The 26,993-nt window shown below is 40.1% G+C and overlaps 1 protein-coding gene and 1 long non-coding RNA gene across 2 annotated transcripts; one reads left to right on the top strand and one right to left on the bottom strand.

Moving 5' to 3' along the window:
• The first annotated feature begins 634 nt into the window (after positions 1–634).
• On the top strand, positions 635–20,769 carry LOC145459024 (cytochrome P450 2C3-like). Its single transcript, XM_080337604.1, has 9 exons — positions 635–949; positions 3,224–3,369; positions 6,287–6,389; positions 7,907–8,016; positions 11,108–11,229; positions 11,289–11,407; positions 13,439–13,583; positions 17,272–17,432; positions 20,191–20,769. Exons 1-9 carry the CDS (start codon positions 674–676, stop codon positions 20,515–20,517), a joined length of 1,509 nt encoding a protein of 502 aa, XP_080193730.1. The 5' UTR covers positions 635–673; the 3' UTR covers positions 20,518–20,769.
• A 3,286-nt stretch (positions 20,770–24,055) lies between these two features.
• LOC145459261 (uncharacterized) lies at positions 24,056–25,787 on the bottom strand. The gene is made up of 2 exons (XR_013921321.1): positions 24,787–25,787; positions 24,056–24,309 (listed from the first exon to the last, which is right to left on the bottom strand). It is a non-coding gene; the product is annotated as an uncharacterized LOC145459261 (long non-coding RNA).
• Positions 25,788–26,993: the final 1,206 nt, after the last annotated feature.

Genomic DNA, 26,993 nt, shown 5'->3' with positions numbered 1-26,993 from the left:
GCGGCAGAGTGAAATGACGAATATGTGTTCTTAGCAGAATATCAGGCCTGTCGAGTACTTAACTGGTATTCCCAGTAAGGTGATGGCGTGAAATTAGTGAAAATGAATATTTTGTAAGATTTCAACTAATAATGTAGGGAACTCAATAGTAATCAGATACAGCCAACTTGTGTTATTTCTTAAGCTGACAGCTTTGACTAATTTAAATTGCACTATTGCATACAACTGTACATAATTGTATGTCCTGTTAGAAGTGTATTGATCGGATTAGCTACTTCATTCAATAGCGTAGCATGTTTCATGAGTCGTATCAGAATCAGATGTATACCAGAGATACGTGTGAATACACTCGTGAAGTAATATATAAATACACGTCATGTGATGTAGCAGTGCTGATTTATAGCTATTTCCCGGTGTGAGTATATGTAGGCTACTATAGGATGTGATGCACTAGAAGGGATAGGGTTAGGGTTATCCACCATGTATTGTGTGTCAAGACATTGGTTAATTATATTGCTAGATTTCAATTTGGTACTTGTAATTTCGTTGCTAATCCATTTTCGGATATATTGCGATAGGGATATATGATTCAATTCGATATTGCAGTTACGTACCTCAAAAGCTATCCGTATATATCCTATTTATCTTGGAGCTATTATTTTCAGGTATAATCATGTCGATAGACTCAATAGCGGACGGCGGTTTAGGGGCGGTAAAATCATTTTTGCTCTTCGCCGTTGTGTTACTGTTTATGCTGTGGCGTCGCGATCGCAAGAAAAATTTTCCAAGCGGTCCTAGCGGGATTCCAATCGTTGGATATTTACCTTTTTTGGGAACTTCACCACCGGACACTCTGATTGCGTTGTCAAAAAAATACGGGAAAATATTTGCTTTGCGACTGGGAAGGAAGAGTCACGTCGTGCTCACTAAGTATGAAGATATACACGAGGTGTGGTGAAAATTGGTTGCGGATATTGAACCTATCCCGTCTATTCTCTGCATTACTTTATATTCGATAAATCAGCTGATTGACACAATGTATTATTATCGAAGAGAAGCAATTTGTTCGGCACTGAGTCACGAAGTCAATTCAGGTCATTCGAGTGTGACTAAGCGAACTGTCGCCTCTGCGTAAATTACCTACATTCCAGATTCCCAGAGATATGGAACTTCAAAAAACGTTTACATACCCATGCAACAAAACCACAATTCGCTAGATAGAGACCTGGAACATTGTAGACTAGGGCTGTTGAAAAAAAAAACACTTTTTCATCAGATTTCACTGGCTATGTGAAAAAATTGTCAAGTTGGTGAAAACAACGCTGCACACTAATTTTGGCTCACTTCCAACCAGTTGAAGCGATTTTCCTACATAGAGAGTTTTGAATCTATCTTTGCAAAATAAAAAATTTGTAACATTTTTTATGGACCCCATGAAATTGTTAGGCTGTCAGTAGAGATGATGCTCACCAAATGGACTTAAGAGTACCCTTCACCATGGAAAATATATCAGCTACCGATTATATATTACCTTTGCTGTGGGAATTCATAGCGAAGACAAAGAGACAGTACTAAATGTTTAGTTGACTTTATTTACTTATCGCAATATCGATTCGATTAGCAACTGTTATTGAGTCGTGACGCAACAGACCATAGTTGTTATATGCGTCCCTGAAATTGTTTTTGAATATTATAGTAATAATAATTCCAACCACTTGAAGCGAAGGTATTGAGTAGAAAAATTTGGATTTGAATGAAACAGTATTTACGGTGGCTAACTCTTTAAATATTTATTATAAAATCATGGAATGTACAAGCAATGCGTTGGTGTCAACATTTAACTAAAGATCGAGCGGTATGTGTCAGGATGCAATTCCAAAACTAACATTTTAGGTTTGTTCCGTTTAAAAGAAGACCTGTGAATTCTACTATTGCTGAATTTGCCGTTTAAAATGCAATAAATACTATAATCATAAAGGTGATGCATCAATATTGAATTAATGAATTTCGAAATGTATGCTCCATCACACATAAGCGTGATTTGTGATTTATGGCACTTGGTCAATTCAACACTTGGTATCTATGCATTAAAGTATTCTGTTTATGAAAATAGGAGACCCTGTGATTATAGCTACGTGGGAGCGCAGAAAACAGCATGCCCCTAGATTTATTAAAATGGGATACGCGTATCACGCTTGGAGAAAGGCTCACTCTTGACTTATGCCCTGAAGCGTGACTCAGAACAGGCCAAGGCCATAAATCCTGCCATTGGCAATCACTTGCTGGATAATTCTGTTTGTGCGAAAAATTATCGACACGACAGATTTCGTGATGTCCGGAGAGGCCGTTTACACTTTCATTTGGGTGCCTTAAGACTCGGATTTTATGAAAATACGCAAACCAAGTCTGTGCCAACAGAAGGGGTTGGTGAACAGCTAAAAATATTACATTGAACTCAAGTGCCCTCTTCGCCCGGATTATTCGAAATTTCATGACGGTGACGTCATATTTTGTGATACGATTGTTGATATACAATGTTATTTCTAATTATCTACTAGTTGCTGACGATTACCCCTGATGAGTGTCAGCCGAAAATATTCGGGTTCATTTCAATATGAATATACTATTCAATTCTATATTGAGGTTCTTAAGCTCTTTGAAGGATTGATATTTTGCGAGGTTAGGGTTAACGTGAGATAGCTTAGGAGTTGGAATTTAAGGCCGCCTAGTGCTGAATTCACCGGTAACCTATGTTCCCTCTAAGCTGCGCACGTGCGCATATGCGCAGTGCTGACACGGTCTCTGCGTACAGAAAAAATACGTTGGGCACAAAATAATCCGAAGTGATGACCTTTTTCTAGTCGTTACGCACTGTTGTCCAAGGGTCTGCGCAGTGAGTTGGTGAGTGTGCGCAGACTCATCAAAAATTAGAGGGAACATTGCCGGTAACCCTTCATAACACCAAAGTGTTGCAATACAATGTAGGTAAAGAAAAGAGACGAAAATACCTGATGAATGAGTGATGATATATGTTAAACAAGAACCGATGAATTTCCGTCTGCAAATATGATGATATCAATTCGCTTAAACCGAGACATGGACTCCAAAACGTTCTCACTACCGCGACAGGAACGAGTTGCCCATTAAAAGTTCGCAAGAATTGACGCAGCCGGGCTAGAATCGATGAGAAATTCGTGTGCTAATTCGTTTCTTGCATTTTCAGGCATTCGTTAAAAGATCTTCGTCATTTTCCGGTCGCGAGGTATCGCAATTGATGCTTGACAACGGGGCGCAGTACGGGATTATATACCGGCCGTACAGCGATACCTATAAGTGCATACGAAAGTTTGGCATCACTGCGTTGAAAGGGTATGATGAGACAATTCGTAAACGTGCGGGATACAGAAAACTTTTTACTGGCATACAGTTATTGTTTCAATATTTTATGCATAAATGACTGCAATTAGGGTTGGGCAATATCGACTACCATAGGGGATCGATTTCGAATCGAGAATTAGGTTTCGACTTGAGTCGTAAATTGGATATGTGAAGAGTTCGAATATGTACTAATCATGCGAGCACAGAGAAAATACGACCAGACGTTCGCCACATTAAAGACAATTTGATAGTTTGTTTATTGTAATAGCCTACATTTTAACAATGCTGTGGGTTGATCAAGTAGACCAGGGGAGGGCAAACTTTTTACCTGGCGGGCCGCATTCAACATCTGAATCCCTTCATGGGCCGCATTATAGTACAATCGGAATTATAAGCTAAGAGATAAGCTTTTATTTGAATATATAGTAGCCATGTAGTAACCAAAGACACGTAGGGATTGGTGACAACACATCTACAATTTAAACATTGAGTTGTTGATGAACCCACGTGCGTCAGAAACATTAACGAGATTTTATAAGCTGGCCAGTGGCCATCTTTAATCAATTCGTCAAAATTAGGGACGAAATTCTCAAAGGATGGAAATTTGAATATGAAAGCAGCGATCGGCTCATAGATATATATGCTGATTATGCGTTTGGTCAACTTCAGAACGCACAATACAGTCTAAGTTCTAGTTCTAGGTTCTACTCTCCCGACATTTTCCAGTAATCTCAACATTCCCCATGAACATTGATTGATTTGAACCCTTACGAGGTGGGGCCATATTTTGCAGAATTAACCTTCACTTTTCTAATTCTTACCGTGACCCCACCATGACTTGATTCTGGGCCGTTCCAGTTCAAAAGTTTGTGGAGTATAGCCCTTTACCGATTCCACCCTTGATCGACACCCCATTACATGTGTAGGTTTTTTTTATAAAGTTTAAATAAACAAACTTTTTCTCCAAAAAAATCTCTCTCTCTCTCTCAATTTTCAAGGCTGACCCTCAGGATGGTGTCAGAGAGAGAAATATGATGCTTCAGTGCGTAGCCACTGTTGCTTGGTTTCAAACAAGCCGTCATCCATGGTTGTTTGTAAACCACGCATTTCGTCAGATATCGAAAAATGAAAAATACATATAAAATTTACAAATGGGCGTGGTCAGTGAGTGGTCATCAAAGTCAAGTTCATGATCAAGACTCAATCGACCCCTACCGTCCGGTTTATGGCATAAAGCAACGCAATATGCTTTCTTTTGTCATATCCAAGCATTTGCAGGCATAGTAAACCAGTTTATGACTCATATGCCGTCTAAATTTGCTCTTGAATTTGACCTATATCTTGAAAATCACTGAAGCGTGGACAAAATTAACAAATCCATCTCAGAAAACTCTCCAGAACACGTTTTGATGTTTCAAACGGTGAATACCGTACATGTCGATTTCTGATGTTCTGGCAGATTTTCCGACAATATTTCCCACCCGGAAATATCTGGAAATTTATAGTGATAACCATTTTTTCATTTTTTTTTATTTATTTTTTATTTTCGCAAACCAGAATTTTTGAGCAAGGTGCATCGGAACAGTCTCAGCTTTTCAAAAAACGTAACCCCGATGTCTGAGGCGTGTTAACATGGAGAAATCGGTCAAATCAAATCGGTCAAATCAAGAAAGGAAATTTAGCACTACACTCCGAGAAAGCTTGAGACGTCAGAAACAGTGCTGGTTTTGAGAATTGTGCTGAACATATCTAATGTTACCATAATTTGGAATCGGGAAAGGAGAACACTTCTACCAAATCATAAAAATTATTTGATCGCACCTGAAAACAGCCAATTTTGCGATATTTACAGGAAAATATAGTTGAGTTGACTACAAAAAAGGTTATCACTCTTAATCGAATCCCGATTCACCCCTTTTTAATTTAATTTTGTGGTGTTGATAAAAATAAGGTCATCACTTCAATTCTACTTCCGAATGACCCGTTCGAACATCCATATTACGTAATTTCAAGTCTTTTAAGCAGATTTTCAGTTGAACCTGTCCATAATCCTAATTGTGAAAGCTGCGAAGGATGACGAATTGCAGAAAAGGATGACATTTAATAGGCGTTCTCGGTGGACATTTACAATTTTCTGATAAAGGAGGACAAATCTTCCTAATTGAGGACGTATGATAACGCTACATATCACGATATTGAAGATGTTAATTATACAGAAAGACTATCTTTCGTAACTTCTACTTGCTTGACCCACAAGCCTATTTTCCCGCGCGATCGTAAATTAATCTGTGTTTCATGATATAGGGATGGTTCTGTGATGCAAAATAGTTCCAAAGGCTCTCTGAGCATCCTTATAGCACCATGCACTTACGCGTGCAAAGTGACCATCTATCAGAATCAAATCTACTAGAATTCTGCCAATTACATATAAGTACAGACAGACATGAGATATTTCGCTAACGTCATATCTGTATTAATCACCAGTTACTACTGCTAAGTACGTAATCTAGTTATTTACTGCTACTTCAGCAATATCTTATACCAACATAAGCACTGAAAGAAGGGCAGGAGCACTTCGCTATCGGGCCGAAACTCTAAAGAACACAATCTGAATTTTCCGATAAGTGCTGGACCAGATATGTCAAATTGATCAATCTTAATCTCTATAAATAAATGAGGCTTTTTTTATCCTCAAGTGTCTGCCGTGATTTCCCCTATTACGTCGTGGTCTTCCATTCATATGGGGCCATGTTTGTTCGGTGGTAACTCCAACAAACAGAGCGTTATCTTTCTACACATACGCGTTTTGCCGCACTAATTACGGAGCTTTCGCGAAAGTCACCCATCGAAGTGAATCCTAACCTGTGAATACAAACTTGGAACCTAATGAAACGAACATTCTGTCTAGGTTTGGAGTTGGAAAACGTAGCATGGAAGACAAAGTAAATGAAGAATTAAGATGGCTTGTTGAAGCGGTCCGAACTAAGGATGGACGACCCTTCGATATTCACGTAAAACTTAGCTTTATGTCTAATACGTCATATCTATATCAAAATGAATTCGGTATAGGCGTGAGAGTCATGACGTACGGCGTACGCTCATCCGCTAATATGGCTCTTAATTTGAGATTCATCTCATACAAAAGCGACGCGGACTGCATGCTCTCGTAATATATTTTACCTATATTGGCGCCGCATTTTCTTCGTCGGAATCGCGACTGTCCAGTAGGGATGTCCAATTTTTTCAAATTTTAGCCATTCACTTGTTAAATCGTCAGGTTACCTAAAAAATCGTTGCACGACAAATTTGGCACAATTCCAACTATTAAAAGCCTTTACTGTGGCAGATTTCCTCACTACGACATGTCAAAAAAATCGTGTTCCATGTATGCCTATTGCAGAGTGATGCTTTTATCATGTGTTACTTTCTTGACAAGGGTCTGTGGTAGAGTTTTGATAACGACATTGCTATTCAACGAAAAATAAATATCACACTAATTAGCAGGAAATTAGTCAACTCCAGCGAAATATCCACATTAATATAATGGTGCTATAATTCCTCATAGAAAACGACCATAGAAATGGACAGAAATGTTGTAGGACTATGTTTGGCCTGTAGCTGTCACGACAATGTAAATCCGTGTGGTAATTGATTAACTGCGAGTTATGAAGGCTCGCATGCCGGATGTAATTGGTCAAACTTCAAATATTTACTGTATTTAATACTGTGATTGACCGGTGACGACCACGCCGTTGCAACACAAATAAGTATTGCCAAGTAAGTTGATTTATTTCAAGTAGTACTTTACCCCCACTCCCTTTAAGGGGTTGTCAGATTTTGCGCGGCATACTTTTAAAAGGTACTAAGAGGTGGCTACTTTGGATATCACAGCATGCATCAACCCAACTAACGCAAAATGACAAATAATACTGCAAATAATAGGAACCTTCGAAAATAAATTCGTTTACCATGATACCGGGTACATTTTTGTGGTTCTCACTTGTAAAAACGTTGCAAACTTATCCTAAAAAACTTCCTACTTTTCTGAATTCATATTGCAAAAAATAATTAGTCTTCACGAAAAATTGTTCGAGTAGAATTAGAAGTTATTTTAAAACATAACCACTTTCGTCAGCAGCGCAAGTAGGCAAAATCTCCTTGACTACTCCGGATAAGTAGAACTACTTCTTTACTGATCACCTCTGTAGTAAAGATAGGCCTATATATAATATCTGTGATACAAAATCATATTGTCAGATTGAATTGATAGAATTGAACATGAGCACGTGTCACTAATATTGATCAGGCCATTTGTGAACTAGTCATATATGAGTACCTCGTCAACGCGACAGTTTCCCGGTTTACTGGAAGATATCATCATAATAATGCAGCACAATATTGCCTTTTATTTGCCGACATGTGTATTAATTTGGTCTGATGTCTATTTAAGGGAGATTACCCTCTATCAACTGGTACAATAGTAAAGCTACAGCCTACTCATGACAATGTAAATTTACGAATCTTGTAGGAGCATCTCAACAACTCGGTTGCGAATGTCATCATGTCGGTCGTTTGTGGAAAGCGCTGTGATTTGGAAGATAAACATTTTAAAAATATCCTGGAATTGCTCTCCGAAAGGTAAAGCGAAATTATCTTGAGTCATCGTGGTATGGTTTCGATACTGCTTTGCGTTATTATTGAGCATTTCTATTCGTAGTGTCAATGGTTACAAATTATACCAATATATTAGTGCATATCTGGATAAAGTCCGTATGTTTGACACACCTGCCATAGACTGTATAAACTGAACCGGAAACTCGTTTACTTTCAAGCCTGTTCATTCATATGCCGCGATTACACAGACTACGTACCTCGCATGCGTAATCCAAATTCAAAATAAAGGCAATGTAGCAAATTATGTCGTAACTAGGGATGAAGTGAACCTCTGAAAGGTTGAGGCTCGTGTGAACGCGAACCTTTTTGTAAGGTTCTGCGTGAACACGAACGTGAACCTCATATTGCCAATTCTCACCGTACATTTCAGTGAAGTGATAGCCTATATAAATGTACTGTACACGATACTTGGAGACGAGTCGGGTCACTTACTTTCACGTTGATATTAAGCAGAGTGTAACACGGGTTTCTAAACTTGCTACCGATATTACCCCATTAACAAGTTATACAACAGTAGCCAACACCCCAACCGCACGGATATGGTTTTTATGATACAATAAATATTTGAAATCAAGATTGACCCCGTGCGCCTGCTAGATCTTTTACATGAGACAAAGATATCTTATAAAAGCCTAGATGTGAGACGTGCTATAAGTCGGCAGGTACGGAATAAAATTAAAGAAAACTGGCCTGGTGTAAATGACCATGGTCGACGATAAACACCATGAATACCACAAATAACAGCAACGATATTAATTTCAATCATTCGCGGACTACCTACATGTAGTGTATTTCCAGAGGTGGTCAAAGTAGTCAAGAAGGCTACTCAAGTAGAAGTAGAAGTAGCGAATAAAAATCTACTCAAGTACGAGTAGAAGTACCTCTTCCATAAGCAACCAAAAACTACTTGAAGTAGAAGTAGAATGAACTGACTTTAAATCTATTCAAGTAAGTAAGTAGTTGTGAAAACGATCGTAATTCGTTCGCGTGGATTGTCAAAAGCTGCAAATTGAGCTACCGGTATGCGAAAGATGCAGAGCTTGATTCATATTGATGCATACCAGCAGGTATCCAATTTTCGATAGCAGGAGCATTCGTCAACATCATGGTATGAAAATGCTATTATTGATATGGTAATGCGATACTAATCCTCTGTTCACTCGAACAGTCCGTTTTAGAAAATATCATGGTATGGCGCCCTCCCCATATTATAAGGTCCGTATAGTGTAGTCGAAGAGCAAAACGGAGAGGTTGTATCGGATACGGTGTAAGCACTTTGCGCGATCAGTCAACGTTGATACAAAATATGGTGGTTCGCAAAAATGTCCTATTGTGTAGCTTTATTTTCGGAAATTATAGGCATTACCACACTTGCTTCTATACTTCAACATGTATGTTCTCCAGACAAAAGAACTGCAACTAATTAGAACTCAAAGTATGATACTGGGAATTGAAAGAGAAATATAAATACTACTTTTAAAAGCGAAAAATGCATTTCATGACTTTAGTCAAGTTTAGTCAAGTAGTTTCAAAGGTGGTATGCTAAAACAGGTCTGAAGCTAAAACAAAGTCAGAGTCCACTTTTCCAGATTAGAACACGCCATGGACTGCTAGATTACGATATAATAAGTAAATGCTAGAATGCGAAACATCAGTTTGAAACGTTATGATGGGCCATATATACCGTGATGAAATATTTCATATGGGCGACAATGCGGTGTGAACAGAACCACGCAACCCCTCACCGAAATTGTATTCATCGATACTTTAGTGAAATCATACTGGTCACTTCATATCCACTGAGCGCGAAGCGCGACGAAAATTTTGGGTTTTACTCTCAACTTTTATGAAAGATAAATGCTGATACTCCGTCAAAACAGCAACGAAATTCCTCAGGCTATCTTCCTGCTAGGTGGATTAAACTACTTCTACTTGACACACTGAAGATAGCGGAAAGTAAGTAGTTCACAAAATATTACGATGTAGGAGTAAAAGTAGCGGAAAAAAGATCTACTTGAGTAAGTACCAGAAGTAGAGGAAAACTACTCAAGTACTTTAAAAAAGTAGAATACTTCGTTACTGACCACCTCTGTGTATTTCTCTCTTGATGTTGCGTGATTGCGGGACAAGCTCACAGCAAAGAGTCACTAAATATTCACAAACGGAAAGCTGGATATTTCTAGCATACTTTTGTAACAAAGCAATCAAAATTTTGAAATTGCCAAGGTGCAGCCAGCACCATGCATAGAGTGGCCCGCAGTTTCAATGCGATAAATTTCAAACAAAGATGTTATATTGAAGTGAAAATTGTAATATATGAAAAGGTTCAAAGTGCAGAACCGGCCAAGGTTCGTTTGTGAACGTGAACCTCTAAATTTCCGAGGTTCACACACAGAACGCGAACGTGTACGCCACGTTCACACCATCCCTAGTCGTAACAATTAAAGTCACACGAAGTCACCTAACACGGTCTGTGCTTCAAATTGTTACGTGATACGTTTCAGAATCCCTAATTCGTAAAACAAGTCAATCAGTGCCCGCGATTACTATCATCACCCATAAAGGATGAACGGGCATGTCAAAATAAGTCGAAAGTTGAAGTTCAAAGACGGTTTGGAGCGCTAAATATTTGTTTACTAGAGTCAGGGTTAAACCAGTATTATTGGTAGGTTTGCCGTGTATAAGGAGTATAATTTAAGCCAGTATCGTCAAAAACAATAAGACATACATACACTCGGTCAAGGGAGGAGGAACTCCAGGAGAACTGCAAGCCTCGCTCAACAACAACGTTGTGTCGTCAAGTTACACACGGCTGACAGAAAAACGCGGATTGTTTCGAAATGTGACGGCAAATATATATTAATTTTTGGTAATTTACCGTCACTTTTCCGTTCCTTATAATCAACACATCCGCTGAGCAGCATTCATTAACACTGTAATGGACAGCTTTCAATTTAAAATTAAAATTAAACGCTGATTTTTGACTCGGGCCGCCCATGTGTTTCTGTTATCAGTTGGCCCGTGGAGTAAAATAATGGCCCACCCCTCTATTAAGGTTCAACGGCCAGTCAACGGCGAAGAGGCTGTTTTTAATAGACATGTTCCCGGTACTGAAGCATCTGCCGTATTTTAAAGCGAGCCATAGCGACCTGGTGAAGCAAACGGACGCTTGCTCACGTAAGACCAAAGCCGTGATATACGACGGAGCAGTCCACACGCATTATTTGTGTTTTCAGAAATGTTCCTGACCTCGATACGTCATCACGAAATGACCTTCGACAAAAGCGATTTGCGAGATGTCCTCGATGCGTACTTGTACGAATCACAATTTGGAAAACACAAGGACCACTTGGAGGTTGGTGGAAATGGTGCGCCTGGGAGGGCACCACTACCAGATGTATCGACAGTCTATATCAGGGGTGTCAAACATACGGCCCGCGGGCCGCATCCGGCCCGCGAAGCAATTTTGAGTAGATTGAAAAAAAACGCCTATATATCGAGCACATTTGTAACAAACGTCGATATAGTTTGTAGGAAACACTTGACCATGAAATAACCCATCTACAGAGAAAATGTTCACAGGCCACATTATAACCACTCGGCTGTGGTGTTCTAGTTTCACTCTAGTCGCCATTAGGAACAAGTCGGTGACATTGACTGACACCCAATTTCGAGAAGGCACACCGAGTTCAGAGGTTTATGGGAAATGGACTTAAAGATAGTTAGTTATTCACGAAAGCGAAAGCGCCAATGCGGAACCGCCATATGCAGTATGTACATGGAGAATATATTAGTTACAAAAATATGATTCAAATATCCGTGGTCGCACTTCCTACTCTGAAGGTCCCCGGACTCCAGAGAAACCCGAATAACGATTTCATAATAATATACCGAATTCCAACGTCCGCGTTTAAAGTTAGATCTCTTTAAGCCTATTCACCACATATTACGATGAAAGCATAGGGAGCAGAGAAATATGTCAACTGGTATCGTCGTTAGCGCCACTGTTTTAGCGATTGATAACTGTAGTCAACCGACCAATTCCATTGTTCGCGAATAAAGGTGATGCTACTTAAAATGAAACCCCTATGATCCATGATACAAAATAATATATATGTTGTGTATATATACTTGATAACAAAGTATGCGAGTGTCAAACGAGGGCATGAGGTAACATATTGCAGCTGGTCCGGCCCGCAAGCGATTTGAAGGTTTGAATCCGGCCCGCGGCGCAATTTGAGTTTGACACCCCTGGTCTATATCAACAGCGGCGTCAGACTCCTGCTTAAATCGCCTGTTTGATAGAATCCTGTTTCGCCTCCAAACCGGTCACTGTCGCCTGGCGGCACACCTGCTCAAAATCGGTTGTGCTGACTCCCCACTTTGTAATGTCTGTTACGGCCCCGACATGGATGGCCACATACTGTTGCATTGCGAAAAATATGATTTATACCGAACATTTCTTACTGACGCCAGCACCACGCTCAATATACCGCTTACTATCCAACTTACTTACTCTGTTGCAATTACTTACCCCGGTCGCCGAGTCGCCGAGTTTATTATTTCATGTAACTTGTATATATAGTTTGAAAGTTATTATAAACCTATGTCCCATAGGACGAAAATTCGATCCTTGATAACATGTTTTGTATGTGGCGCACAAGGGCGGAAACGGCGACACGGTCCACTTAAAACTTGTCATTGATGATAATAATAATAATAAGAAGAAGAAGAAATGGTGCGCCGATATCATAGAATACAATGAAAAAATTGACATGGAGTTTGGGAATAGGCGATTCCAATGACATCCAAGTTATTACTTTCACAGTTGGTAATGCGTTCAATGTCATATGTAGTACCAGGCCAATACATATAGATTACCTGGTACCTGTGGTATACGCATGCCCTTATCACGGAGGCGTATGTAAATATTTAACATTCGACTACTGGATTGGTCTGACAGGAACCCTGAAGCCCCTGAAAATAGAATGTTTTCGTCCGGTGTAACATTTATGCCAGAAAATGTCGGGTCAGGAGTTGGTGGAATGGCTTATTACCACGCATCTGAGCCTTTTTCATAGTTGCAGCTCAAAGTCAGTGGGTGAAGCAGTTTTAATGTGAAATAAAATCAACTGTCATTCAGTGTGTTAAATGCTTTTTTGATTTGTACTGGACCGTTGTTCTACGATCGTTCTATCTCACAATATGCATTGGTTTCATTTTGGTGAAATTCATTTATGCACTCCAAACTTACCGAAAACCCCGCCAACATCTTAATTAAATCTCCGAGCAGACAATGAATGATAGAATATTTACACTAGTGCATTCAATGAAGAGTTTTCTTATTTATATTCCCTGCATTGGCTTTATGTCGTGATGTTTACAGAAATCATTCCTCCTCGTCCTCTTGCGGGATCTTTTCAACGCCGGAACAGAGACAACCACCACGACTTTAAGATGGTGCCTTCTTTATCTTGCGAAAAACATTGACACTCAGGAGGAGTTGCGAACTGAAATTAACTCAGTTTCAGGTATTATTTGCTACGCAGCTATCAGACAAATAGCTGCTTGCGCCCGAATAAGAATTAAAGAACAGAACAACATTTATATTTGCCGGGAGATTATAGGCCTGCGTATTAGTACATGATTTTCATCTACTTCGTGAGAACTTTTGAATGCTGAGGAGCAGGGCAGAGCACAGCGGTTCGAGTACGCGAATCCGAATCGAGTATCAATTGCAATGATTCGAGTCGTGCATACAGTGGCAGACGAAGTTTTATAACACCAAAGTTTCACGATCCTTGACCCTGAATGTTACTTTTATCAGTAATCATCATTTAATGCTTAAGGGTGGATTGCACGGATGACGATTTAAAAGTAATCGCCGATTGTCCTAATCGGCGATAATTTAATCATCGAGCGTGGTCACCTGGTCGGTGTGTTGCACAGATGCTGATTCCTCACTGAGTTATCTTATCGCGCATTACTGACGCAAAATGACGCACAGGATTCCGTTGGCATCACGCTCGGGGTACTTCGCACTAGAACACGTGACGCCACTAGAACATCGGGTTTGGGGTACGTACGGACTGTGTTACCACTGGGACATGGTGTCTGGGGTATGCTCGGAGTGTGTTACCATTCGGACATCATGTCTAGCTTATGTTCGGATTGTGTTGCCACTCAGACATCGTGTCTGGGGTATTTTCGGGCTGCGTTATCAGTCGGACATTATGTCTGGGGTGAGTAGGCATATAATGACCACTCGGACATCATGTGAGAAGTGTGGTCGGACTACGTTGCCACTCGGATATCATGTCGGGAGTATATTCGGACTGTCTCGCCACTTGGACACCATACCAGAGTTGGATCAATTGTAATTTGTAATTTAGTTGAATGTAATTAATTACATTTTTTCATGTAATTGTAATTGTAATTGTAATTGAAGCATTTCTATTTTGTGTGATTGTAATTGTAAAGGTAATTTGATGAAAATTTTGCTCAATTACAATATTAATTACATTGTTATGGAAACCTGATCATCACAACATAAAATAATCAATCAATCAATCATTTATACGTCACACCAGTGAAAATCCGGCACGTACCAGGATGACGTCGAGAGGCCGCAAGGCCTTAAAGCCTTGGTACACAGTCGCCACCTGTAATATTAAGCCTATTTACATCGGTATTCTATGCGTGCCGCGTTATAAGTAGATAACTCAGCCATGCTAAACTGTTTCCCATACTTCAGTAGCAACAGAAAACCTTGTGAATTACATTATAGGCCAATCCAGTGGTTCTCAAACGGTGGGGGGGGGGGGCGCCCCCCTCCTGTGGCGGCGTGAAAGCATCTGAAAGGGGCGCGAAGCTCCGGTAAACTGAATTTTTTTTCCCGCGCTTGGCGCGATTCACCTCCATTTTATAGCTTATGCTATGTGTATAGTTCGAATTTCATATTGGAGAATTCTCTCATCAACAGTCATAACCTTCCATACCATCAAACTATCCGTAAGGATTGCTAACATTCTGGATTCATTGTGTGATCATAGTGCCCTATATGGTGTCGACACAGGCAAATCTCACGCCTCAGTGAAATTGTATCACGTCAAAATTTGTATTTGGCTACAGGCAATTTGACGGTAATTTTTGACCAGCTTGCCGAGCATTAAATTTGGTAAAACGGGTATCAATCGAAACCTGACTCTGCACTGATTACGAGAATATAAATTTTATTCCACTGGTGGCCCTGGAACTCCCACAATCAGCCTTGAATTTTTCATTGTTATGGTGATTGGCATTGGGACGCAACAATGGTGAACAATGCTGTCTGGCTCTTTTTCTCTTGAGCTACTTTCTCGTTTCGCCAGACAGCATTGTTGCGTCCCGATGCCAATCTTCATAACAATTAAAAAATCGAGGCTGATTGTGGGAGTTCCACAATAAAATAACATAATAAAATAATAATATAATAATAAAATTTGTATTTTCGTAATCAGTGCAGAGTCAGCTTTCGATTGATACCTGTTTTACCAAATTAAATGCTCGCCAAGCCGGTCAAAAATGACCGTCAAATTGCCTGTAGCCAAATGGAAATTGTGACGTGATACAATTTCACTGAGGCGTGAGATTTGCCTGTGTCGACACCATATAGGACACTATGGTGTGATATAACGATAAGTGGGACACGATATATTGCACCGTCATAAAGGGGGCGTGTCTAGAAAAGTTAGAGAATCAGTGGGCTAAGCTAACTCTTAATATTTCAAAAATGAATGAACAACAAATAAACTCTTCTGAAACCTGTGTGGAACCATTTCCTACACCACGGTCAGGGTTTTATTTTTAAATCTTTTAAACCAGTACCGAGGCTTGCTGCAACAATTGCAAAAAGAAAATCAAGTTTCCAACCAAGGCTTCATCAAACTTGATCACGCATTTAATGATATGTTATCCCCATCTTACCTGCAATCTTGGCCAAATTTACTGGGGCCAGAAATTTTCGCACCCTAAATGTTCATCAAATGCAATCTAACAGTTCCCGAGCAACTGAAAATGTAAATGCGAACTAAAATGTTGTAATTCGTAGTTATCAGGAGTTTTTTTCCTTTTGCATTTATTTTAATTTTACACATCTTATCGGTATCATCCTTATCGTTGATGCCTTACCAATTACATTTCATTATCCTCACTCAGCTCTGAGTAGCCTAATTTGATTACATTTCATTGACTATCCTGTAGCCTATTCGCTGTTAGTCGCTCAAACTTTTGGTTGTTAACAGTCGCTTGAAACATTTTTGTGTGTTTGTAGTGTTTAGTACTCATGATTATGAATAGTTCGAATACGATCGAGTTTTTTTTTAATTAAAAGGTATTCTACGTATCATGAATGAAACATGAATAGCTTGAGATTTTTGCTAATTACGTCGCTACGGTTGTCGAAGAACACCTCTCTACCGAATCCATTACATGATTAACAAAATTTGTAATTGTAATTGTAATTGTAATTATAACATGTTTAACAGTAATTGTAATTGTAATTGTAATGCAACTGAAACATGCAAGGAAGTAATTGTAATTGTAATTGAAATGAATTATTGTAATTGATCCAACTCTGCACCATACCATGTTTTTGATATGTTCGGACTGATCTGCGAGACTTGTCGGGCATCGGAGGGCCGATTAACTTTTTTAGGCACCTCGCTCGGCGGTTCAAATTTGGCCGATTAAAATTATCCGATTAGTGGTCAATTGACATCTGTTCAACCGAAGCCAGCCGATTACTGACGTTTAATCTGCGATTGCGGATTATTCGACAACTGTACAATCCACCCTGAATCCTCAACCGGTGATACCGCAACATCTAAAATTTCTAGAAAAAGATACGCATGTTCACCAAAACTATATTTCAGTGAAATAGTGTTCGACCCACAGCATTGTTACAAAGAACTATGAAATGGATATGATCAAGAAACACAGGAATATTCTCGATGTGGCATGTCTGCAAAAATATTTTATATACAGTGACAAACAGTATTTGGAGTTTCCAGGCAGCACATCTCGTTATCGTGTCATAATTAGTGGTGCTCCATACTATGCTGCAATACTCGACCTCGATATTGAGACGTCATATTTGATTAGTTCGGCTTGTCTTTATAATCGTATTCTCCATATTTTATTCGTGTCGTTGGGTTACTATTTATTGTTTGTTTTCATCAGATAGCAACGAACTAGTTCTTTCCGAGCTCAGGAAGCATACGCCTCTCACGTGCTCCTTCATTCATGAAATGCAGCGACGCAGGCCAATCGTACCGCTGGTGACGCACGCGACAACTGACAACGTCGAATTCCAAGGATATCAAATCCCTGCTAATACACCGGTGGGTTTATGTTGGTGGAATTGTGTGCGCATTTGCCGTCCCCTTTATGTATGGTTACCTTATTTTGAGATCCGAAAAAGCGGACAGTTTTAAAAAAAATTCGAATGCTGTAATACCGGAAAATCCTCACTTTGACATGACCCACGGATTATCTGCGCTTTTATGATACGTCTGTGCTGTTGTCTAAAAACAGGTCATCACTTCGGCCCGAATTACATTTTGCCCGTTTTATAAGGAACTCTTTCGTACGCTGCGACGACGAAGTTTTTAATGACATTGTAATACTCTTTCTGGAAAAAGTGGACAAATTCCCCAAAAATAGGACATATAGGCGTCCTCCGAGGACACTTTCAATTTATTGGAACAAGAGGGCAAATCCTCTTCAAAGAGGACATATGATATCCCTACTTTATGCTTCACACATTTCGTACATGTTGACATGTATACTGTACAGTACAATCAGCACCGTAGCAGCACTTCGTCTAGCCCAAAATTTCGTTGATCATAGACTGCCTAATTTTCAAACTCCTGATTGAATTTTGTCATGAAGTAGTTGTATCTATTACTATCATATTTCGACTCTCTCTTAGCCCATGTGATCATATTCATCGGTATAGAGCAAAAGGGACTTGGTGTCATCAAAAATTAAGGGAACCTAATTCATAATTATCCATCTTCGATGAAGTATTTGGTGACACACTTCACAGACTAGCATGTTGACTGAAACTTCGCGTCTTCATATATCTTGACGCTATAATTATCGGCGTCGAAATTCATATTTTCATAATGTACCCAAAAAGGCACCCATAATTAAAGCATCTAGTTTGAAATCTGGTGAATAAAATACTCAGGTTGACTAAATCTCCCAGAGAATAATATATGATTTATGTTGGTTCACGAAATAATTTTGGACTCTCCGATCTCGCGCCCAATTTGCGGCTATGGGTGCGGCAGTACATAAATTGTACTTTGATCATTTCCAGCAGAGCGTAGGATGCACATCAGTTGAAAGGCACATTATTGCACAAATATTTTCTATCACACACTTTCCAGTGGTTGAATACGACCAAAATGCATCAACTGTTATGTACATTTATCCCATCTTTGGACTGGGCCCTGCTGCCGTGTACCACCTCATGGAGTAAAAGCTGTTACACGAAAACATAGCTTACTATACCTCTCCGTTATATATATTTTATCGACTGGTGTATTTGACTCGTCTGACCCATCGGATGAGTGTGGAAGCCAAATTCGGAATCCAAAAGTGCCGACGGTCCGATTTAATCCCTAGCTACGATGGAAATATTATATACACCTCACTTCCACCCATGTATTTGCAGTGCACGGCTGGGATAGTGCTTTGCGTACTCGATTCGGAGTGGAATAATAAATTCAATATTTCGATTACACTGGATTAGTTGAACGCGTTGTTTTCCAATATCGCATCATCAGACCCTTCTGGATAACAATACCGTTAGCTACGATGTTTCATATTTCCTTACCCTGCTACAACGCTGCAACCGGGCTTGGCAGTGTCAAACAATCACAAAAGTGAATCATATGAGGTGCGAAAACGTGATCTCTTCAAATTTGGTAAAAAGCCTCATCGTTGCCGGAATGTATTCTATAGTTTTATAAATAAAGAATTTCCGACCGTAAATAGTACTTTTATCAAGCCCAAAATTTTGTACTTCAATAACTTCGCTTCTACCATTTAAGGCTCAACCAAATATCCTGAAAATACCGATTTCATACGACCACGAATGATTAGTATCAGATCTAATACGCGTAATCATGCTGATAATCACGCTGATCATCGCAGACGGGCAGTCGTCTTCTCGAGAGTATATTTCCGGCATGAGTATGTTCCATATCATGAATTTGTATCGAATGTGGGTAGGGTTCCCAATATAGTATAAGCTATCGCAGTGAACAAGGAAATCGCGAACCGCCTTGAAGACATGGGCGAAAACATTGACGAGTTACTGGATGGAAATTGCCAAGAAGTCGGTATATTATGAAATTTTGGCGCTTTTCTTGACCCAATTGTGCTTAAAGCTTGCATTCACTCGTACCAGACGTGTGGCGAGAAAGCGTAGTGGTATGATCCACAGTTACAGCCCGACACGTTTCTGGTTCAGGCTCGACCAAGTTCGACTCCATAATTGCTTCCCAATCGTTCCAGGTTTATCTTGGCTCCTCCACGCCATCGCATACGACGAGTAAGCGGTGTCTACAAGTCGGCAGATACGAAATCATGATTAAAAAGAATAAATGCCTGGCGTAAATAACCAATGTACTTGAAAAACACTATGAATACTACAAACAATAATAATAATAACAACCAAATTAAATTAGACATCCACTTCGCGGGCAGCGGTCAATTAAAAATTAGCACTTCTTCACGGGCCACAGAAATTTTCCCTGTATGCCGCATTGCCGCATATGTCCCGCGGGACGCAGGTTGCGGAAGAAAAACAGAGCAATTGGTTTGTAGGTTAGATCCAGGGCCACTGTCTGTTTGTACCATATACTTGACCACCCGCTTAATTTATGAGCTCGAATTTCCTTGTAGCCACCAGCCAACCATTGCTACTGTCCAATGCCTATCACTAGGGGGCAATAAAACTATGGATCCAAACTTACGTAACTAGCTGTTACATTAGTTGTGTTCTTTTAGTTCGGTACTTTCCGAATACAATCGCATGTTTATTAAATATGTCAGACGAGAGTTTAAAGTCGTCGTAATTCTTCACAGGTAATCGCAAATATCTGGCAAAGTCACCACGACGACGCGACGTTCAAGGACGCTTGGAAGTTTGATCCGCAGCGTTTCATTAACGCGCTGGGACAATTTGAAAAACACGATAGAGTGATTCCCTACTCCGTTGGACCGCGTTACTGTTTAGGCATGCACCTGGCAGAATTAGAAGTTTATGTGCTTCTGGTGGGGTTGATCAGGTCGTTCCGTTTTACGGAAGATCACAATGATCCATTACCCGGGTTCGAAGAGAAAGTGGCCGGACTGGTCCACAGTCCTTTACCATTTAAATTGCAATTTCTGCCAACTGAATCTTATTCTTAGGTAGGTCTGGTCAAATCAAGGTACCTGAATGGTTCGATCTCAAGTAGAGTATTAGAATGACATCTATTGACGCCATAACTAGATTTGAAAATCGGAAATATGTATCTTTTCGCGGCTTCAAATAGTTCAAAAGAAACAGACGCAAATTATCCAAAATAATTTCGTATTGCTGGACCAAAACTATTTCGCAGTGCTTTGTTACCATTGCGGCGATCGCCCATTTGATATATGAATATTAGTAGTCCTGCGCAACATGTATTTGGATGCTGCGTTACAGTCACGGTGTTTTAGAAGTGTCAACGGTGGCAATAGACGAGGGGTTACTACACTTTTTCGATAGCGGAATCCTTCAAGTTTTGATTGCGGCTGCGCGTACCTTGAAAGTATCAGAAGCCGATGACTTGAATATCGTCACATGAGGCTGAGGTCTATTTAGGGCAGTGATGAAACCTACTACCTCCATTGCCACTTTTCAGAAGTTGCTGGGTTTTGACGCCCCCAATAAGGATTGTACTAAATACCGTGGGTATGAGATCGAAGTCAGGTTGATTTTTCGGGTTGGGACTTTAGTATTGGAAATACGACTACCAGATGACTACTCGACTAAATAACGACATAGTAGCGTACTTGTGTGTGTGTGCTATATATTAGGCTTCACGACAATCATCTTGTTTGGGCTCATGCCACCGGCTGTGAGTCCAATATACGCATCCCGAATACTCCTCTGCGATTGGCAATACGAGCAAGCAAATAGTATTAGGTTTTGTTTTCTTTGTGAGATTATAGAATGTCAAGTGAAAATGTGACGGAGATCTCTGCTCACATTGAAGTCAGTTGCCTTAAAATATAGGGATACTGCAGCTAGCTCTTAACTTAATATCAATGTACCCTAAACCAGGGGTCGCCCACTCAAAGCGGGTCGCGGGCCACTTTTCAAAATTCGTAGAGGCGGCGGTCCGCATGACTTCAATATCGACATAAAAATAAGCAACGCGGTTAAACAACCACGTTTCGATAACTCTACGTTAGTGCAGTGCTCTCCAACATGGGCGACGGGCATAGTTATCGCCAATGAAAAAAAATTTTATTGAAGAATTACAAATCCAAAAAAATATCGTGATCATCACTTTCATTATATTTTGAAATCTGAGCTGCGCACAATACCTGATAACACTCTTCAGCAACCGAAGCAGGGGTGTCCAACCATTTGAATATTCACGGCCGAATTTCAAGTAATTACGCAGCCAACGTTATCATTCAGTCCATAGTCGTAATGAACTAACTGAAGGCGAAATATCCGCGTTTAACTCTCCTTGTCCATTGCCGGTGAAGTCCAGGCTAATCTATTTACTGATATCGGCTTACTATGCGCAGCGAAATCCCGAGTAATATCCATGTATGAATAGCCACAGAGATCCATTTCCTATAGTCGCGCCAAGCGCGAAAAAAATTTCATATTCATGAGTGAGTTTCGTCAATAATGTTAGTATAGTTTCACATATTACTATCAAATGTTTATCCTTTCTCAGTCCATGTGATGAGATTAACCGGTAGAGTAGATGCAGGGGGTGTATTCAAATATTTAGGGAATATCTTGATGATGTTCTGCATCTATGGGTGAGACAATTGTCCCCTTTTTTGTGTGCTGTTAGTTCTTGACTTACCATCAGAATTTTCGGTATAGTGGAAATACATTGGATTCGTCGAAACGTAGGCCTACCAGAAACGAATTTCCTTCGTAATGAGAAAGAAGAAATCGATTACAAATTGGTATTTCTTTTGGGGGCTCATCATTGTCCTCTGCTGCAGTTCGTGTACTGTGTGCTCAGATTACAAAGGACACTACTACATCAAAATCGTAAATGAACTCGCATTGAACCGCGCTTAGCGCGAAGAAAAGTTCAAGAATAATTCAAACCTCTGAGTAATTTGGAGAGTCAATTCGTAAATTCAATTTGCACATTGACGGCCGCCAACACATCCTAATCGAATTAAGTGTCGTCGACGGCGGCATAATATTCCTTCTATTGCCGCAGATTAGCCACCTCTGGACTAAAGTATCGATATTAGGGTTAGCTATAGACATGATATCAGCTGGAAAACTATCTCCTCGTAAAGCTTGGTCTTCTGGGGAGCACGAAGTTTATTTCTAAGCGTTTCAGTCTTGGAAGTGGCGGGCCAATGCATATTCATATCAGTAAATCCTTCCTCCATCGAATGATATTACCGGCGCCTAAGCCGTATCATCTAGTGAGCAATGGTGATGATGGACACAGGAAAATAGCTTACTTCGAACAACAACAACAATATGTTTAAACTCAAATTAATCTCCGCATTTTGAAATGCTTTACCAAGCATTCTTCCGAAATTTCAAATCAGGCCGCGTGTTGGTGACCCCTGTTCTAAACAAAGCAACAATTCTTACATATCCTACATGTGGAGTTGTGAGTCACAACGCCAAACGGTATGATATGCTGCGATGCAGTAATACTATGACCATTAAATTTTGCAGTTCTCAAGTACAAGGGTTTAACTGGTATATTGCGTCTTTGTCAAATTTCGACTCGCTGTGCGCGTAACTAGCATGAGGGGAGTGCGTTAATGCAAAATCTGCGATCTTCAAGTATGCGCATACACGTTCGTGAGATTCATTTTACAGGACTTAATACACTGGATATACGGAAACATGATGCAACCACCTTCAGTATATTTCGCGCCAAGCGCGACGAAAAGATTGGAGATACTAGATAAGTTTTGTCGAATGTAGATTTGCAATAAGAAATCATGGATGTATTGGACTATTGTTCTACTATATCATCATATTTCCCTTGGGGAACTACTAGATCATCTACTGCGACAACATTTCTCTTTAGCGTCCCCTGATCCCAACGGCCCCGCTTTTATCCTATGAGTGTTCCCGCCCCCTTCAAAATCCGAATCGCTCCCTGGGGGGCGCTCGCGACAGGGTTAAGAACTACTGATTAAGGAGTCACAGTAGGCTACCACTCACGGCGGCATTCTCGAAGAATGATCTTTTTTCATGATGACGTATTGCCCTTTCATGGACCACCCAAAACTAGTAAATACTTTTTATCGAGTAATGGATCTTACATTTTAATAATAAATTCATGGCTGAAATATATTAAAACCCAAAGCTTTTCGAGTTGACAGTCTTCAAGGGCAATCGTCAGCAAATGGAGAATTTCAAAAACATGCATCTAGCTACACTGTAAAAAATAAAAACCTCGATTTACCGCGAAATGTTTGGAAGCACGGTAGCCAGACATTTCGTAGTAATCTAACATTACCGTTAGTCAATGTAAATTTAACTTACACTCGTCCGGTAATCTCACTTTACACGCCAGACTGTAATGTTACAGTCACCTCCGGTATATCTAATCTACATGTTCTCCTGTACATTTGCGATCGAGACTGTCATTTTACCGCCTACCTACCTACATGCTGTCCCTGTAAATCAGGATTACATACCAGCTTGTAAATTCACGTACATCCATACCTATCGCAAAGCAACCCGATGCAAAAATATCGCAACATTTTCTTCACATCCCCAAAACGACATTGGAACAAACTGTATATTCATTCATGATATCACGATGAAGTGGTTATCGATGGCAAAATATTGCTGCTGGAGGTCTAATTCTTCTTTAGGAGACATGCAGTAACACGAGTGGTCTCAAGAAATCGTGAATTAATTCCACCACCGGCCAAACTTCCAATTGTTTCTTTTTCTCGTTCTCATTCCTTCTGTGTAAGTAGTATCTTGCAGTTCCACTAAACAGAATTCATGCGTAAGTCGCTATATAAAGCAAAGTTCCTAACCTGGACAGTGGACATGACATTATAAAGACTAAGACAAATAGGCTAACAAAAATGTAACATGTTTTGAAGTACCGGTACTGGCACATTGTGTGATAACGGCTCCACCTTTTACATGACATAGCAGAGATTCATGACTTTATCTCTGTATTGAAGCAAAAGGTTCCTAATTTAAGGGTGGCCTGTGTGGCAAACAAATCCAGCAGTGGATGAAAACATATCTATGCTATGGCCCGAAAATGACATTACCAAGCCAACAGTTTCAACTCCTCCGCAGCGGAGTATGTGGTCACTATAGAAGTCGACAAATATCCCAAAATAGAACAGAGAATGCGGCGAATGAAATATATCAATCATGAAATCTAAGTCATCGAGGGCTGGTGTGCAGAGTCAGATATTCACGGTAACAAATACCATGTAGTACTGTATTACCTTTTAAGATGCGTATTCCATTCAGCATTCCTAGGAATTTTCAACGATCGCGTCCACTTTCTTCAAGCACAACAAGCTTCGCTCCACCCTTTGCTCAAATCTCACTAATGGCCACTGGCCAGACGACACTCGAACGATTTCGAAATAAATGGTATTCATCCGCTGACACATGACACCAATAATATTTACTGGCCACGTTATAATGTTTGATCTGGGTCGTTTTTTCCATACAGAAACATTTATCATTGCATATAGTCCCGTTTTTGATCTAATTTTGTATAAATTGATGTATATTCCATTCCACACTACTTACTGTACTTGCCTAACTAGACGCTACTTGTGATGTCACAGTTGTGCGTTGGTTGTTTACTACGAATCTCAGAAAAAGCAGTCACCTAATGTAACCTAGGTCGCCTTGTCCGCCATTAACAAATGGTCAGCTGAGCATGCGGTGCTGATATTTCTAGTTTCCCCGAGCAATATTATACATCCTGAACTAATTTTCTAACTTATCAGCCTTATCCGTGACAACAAATGTAACCAGCGAGACTGGCCGTACAGCCATTGCCTTATAATATAATATGGCTACGGTGTACCACATTAGCTACGATGGTCAGTTATTTCTTGTACCCTACTAAGCTTAAATTGATACTAGGGCCAACAATTTCGGTATGACAGACCCCAGTCTCGCAAATGAGGTTCAATCAGGTCAAATCACCTCTAGAATGATATATCAGTAACATTCAGTTCTACGTATACATTGGCTGCAGCGATTTTGAAGCTAATCAATTTTGCCAATAGCCCGGTAAACTGCAGTAACGAGTAACTGTCAGTAATTTTGCGAAGAAATTCTGGTAACTTACTTTACAGCTATATTAAGGTAATATTGCATATCAAAATGTAAAATGACAAGCTACGCACAGTAATTGGCTGCGACCGGTAATTCGTGGTAAAATTTACAGAGATTTCCCAGTCAATCTACCAGATTTTTTACAGTGTATATTGCATACAACCAATTATGACGTTCATGGAAACGAACAACATGAAATATAGGCAAACCGCGAGCGCAGCTAGTGGCCAATTTTTAGATTGACTAAAAATTCCTTCTGTAGACACAAGCGAGGTCGGTCGATTTTAACATCAGTCCACTTCAGTGCAGACAGATGGAAATGAGTGCGGCCTCGACCTAATATAGAGAATCTTTCATCGCGATAGTTTTTAGCACAAGTTGCATTCTCAGCCAAATGCTTGCCGATGGCAGAGTTCATAGCCATGGCTGATCACGTTCTAGTAATCGCAGATCAGTTACGGCTGCATCTTCGCGAGAGTCCAATGTGCTCGATCTAATAACGCGCGGAACATGTTGTTTGATGCGTTCCTGCAAGCGCTGAGTTGTTCTTCCCACGTACCGACAATCACAGTGGCACTTGAAATCATAGACTATATTGCTTTGTTGAAAAGCAGGAAGAACATCTTTGCGCGTTGCAGGAAGCAATTGCTTGGTGGTAAACACAAAATTAGTTTTTACGTTATCGTAACAGCGATTTACAGCAGAAATCAATTGTTTTTCAAAAATGGAAGAGATGGGGCCCAGCCTCCTCAGACCGTGTGTTCGTGTTTTGTGATTTGCTGGGTTTGAAATTACTGAGTTTTTTGTCCACAGATCTCTTGATGATATCTTCGGGGTACCCGCTATCGATTAGAATTTTGCGGATATATTCTAGCTCCGCGTTTAATTTTACATCCGAACATATCATCAAGGCTCTGTGCACCAACGTACTAATCAAATTTAGTTTACGGCGATTCGGGCTAAACGAATTCAAGCGTATCTATTGTCCTGTAAACGTTGGCTTCTGGTAAACCGAAGTGACAAAGCTAATACCCCGTTTTTCCACTAGAACGTCTAAGAATGGTAAGGAGTTAGCACGCTCTTTTTCAAATGTGGTGCTCTTTTTCAAATGTGAATTTTAAAGACGAGTGTAGAGAATTCAAGTTATCAAGAGAGCCATCAAACTCCGTCTCGTTTTGACAGATGCCGAAGGTGTCGTTGTCATAGCGACCTACATGAATGGAGGCTTGGTTTTATCTGCGGCGAAAAGTCTGTCTTCATGGAATCCCACAAATATATTAGCTAAAATCGGGCCAAGAGGGCTTCCCATAGCTACACCGTCGGTTTGCCTGTTCATGGTATCGTTAAAACTAAACTT

This window comes from Botryllus schlosseri, chromosome 2 (assembly GCF_051294905.1).
Source record: "Botryllus schlosseri isolate E-star chromosome 2, Bs_hap1, whole genome shotgun sequence".
In the NCBI taxonomy this organism is placed as follows: Eukaryota; Metazoa; Chordata; class Ascidiacea; order Stolidobranchia; family Styelidae; genus Botryllus; species Botryllus schlosseri.
The sequence above is the reverse complement of the archived record's forward strand: the minus strand, read 5'-3'. Positions and strand labels throughout refer to the sequence as shown.

Coding starts and splice junctions, on each gene's coding strand:
- LOC145459024 (XM_080337604.1), top strand. CDS start 674: ATGTCGATAGACTCAATAGCGGACGGCGGTTTAGGGGCGGTAAAATCA. Junction 950..3,223: donor AGTATGAAGATATACACGAG/GTGTGGTGAAAA, acceptor TTGCATTTTCAG/GCATTCGTTAAAAGATCTTC. Junction 11,230..11,288: donor GCAAACGGACGCTTGCTCAC/GTAAGACCAAAG, acceptor TTGTGTTTTCAG/AAATGTTCCTGACCTCGATA.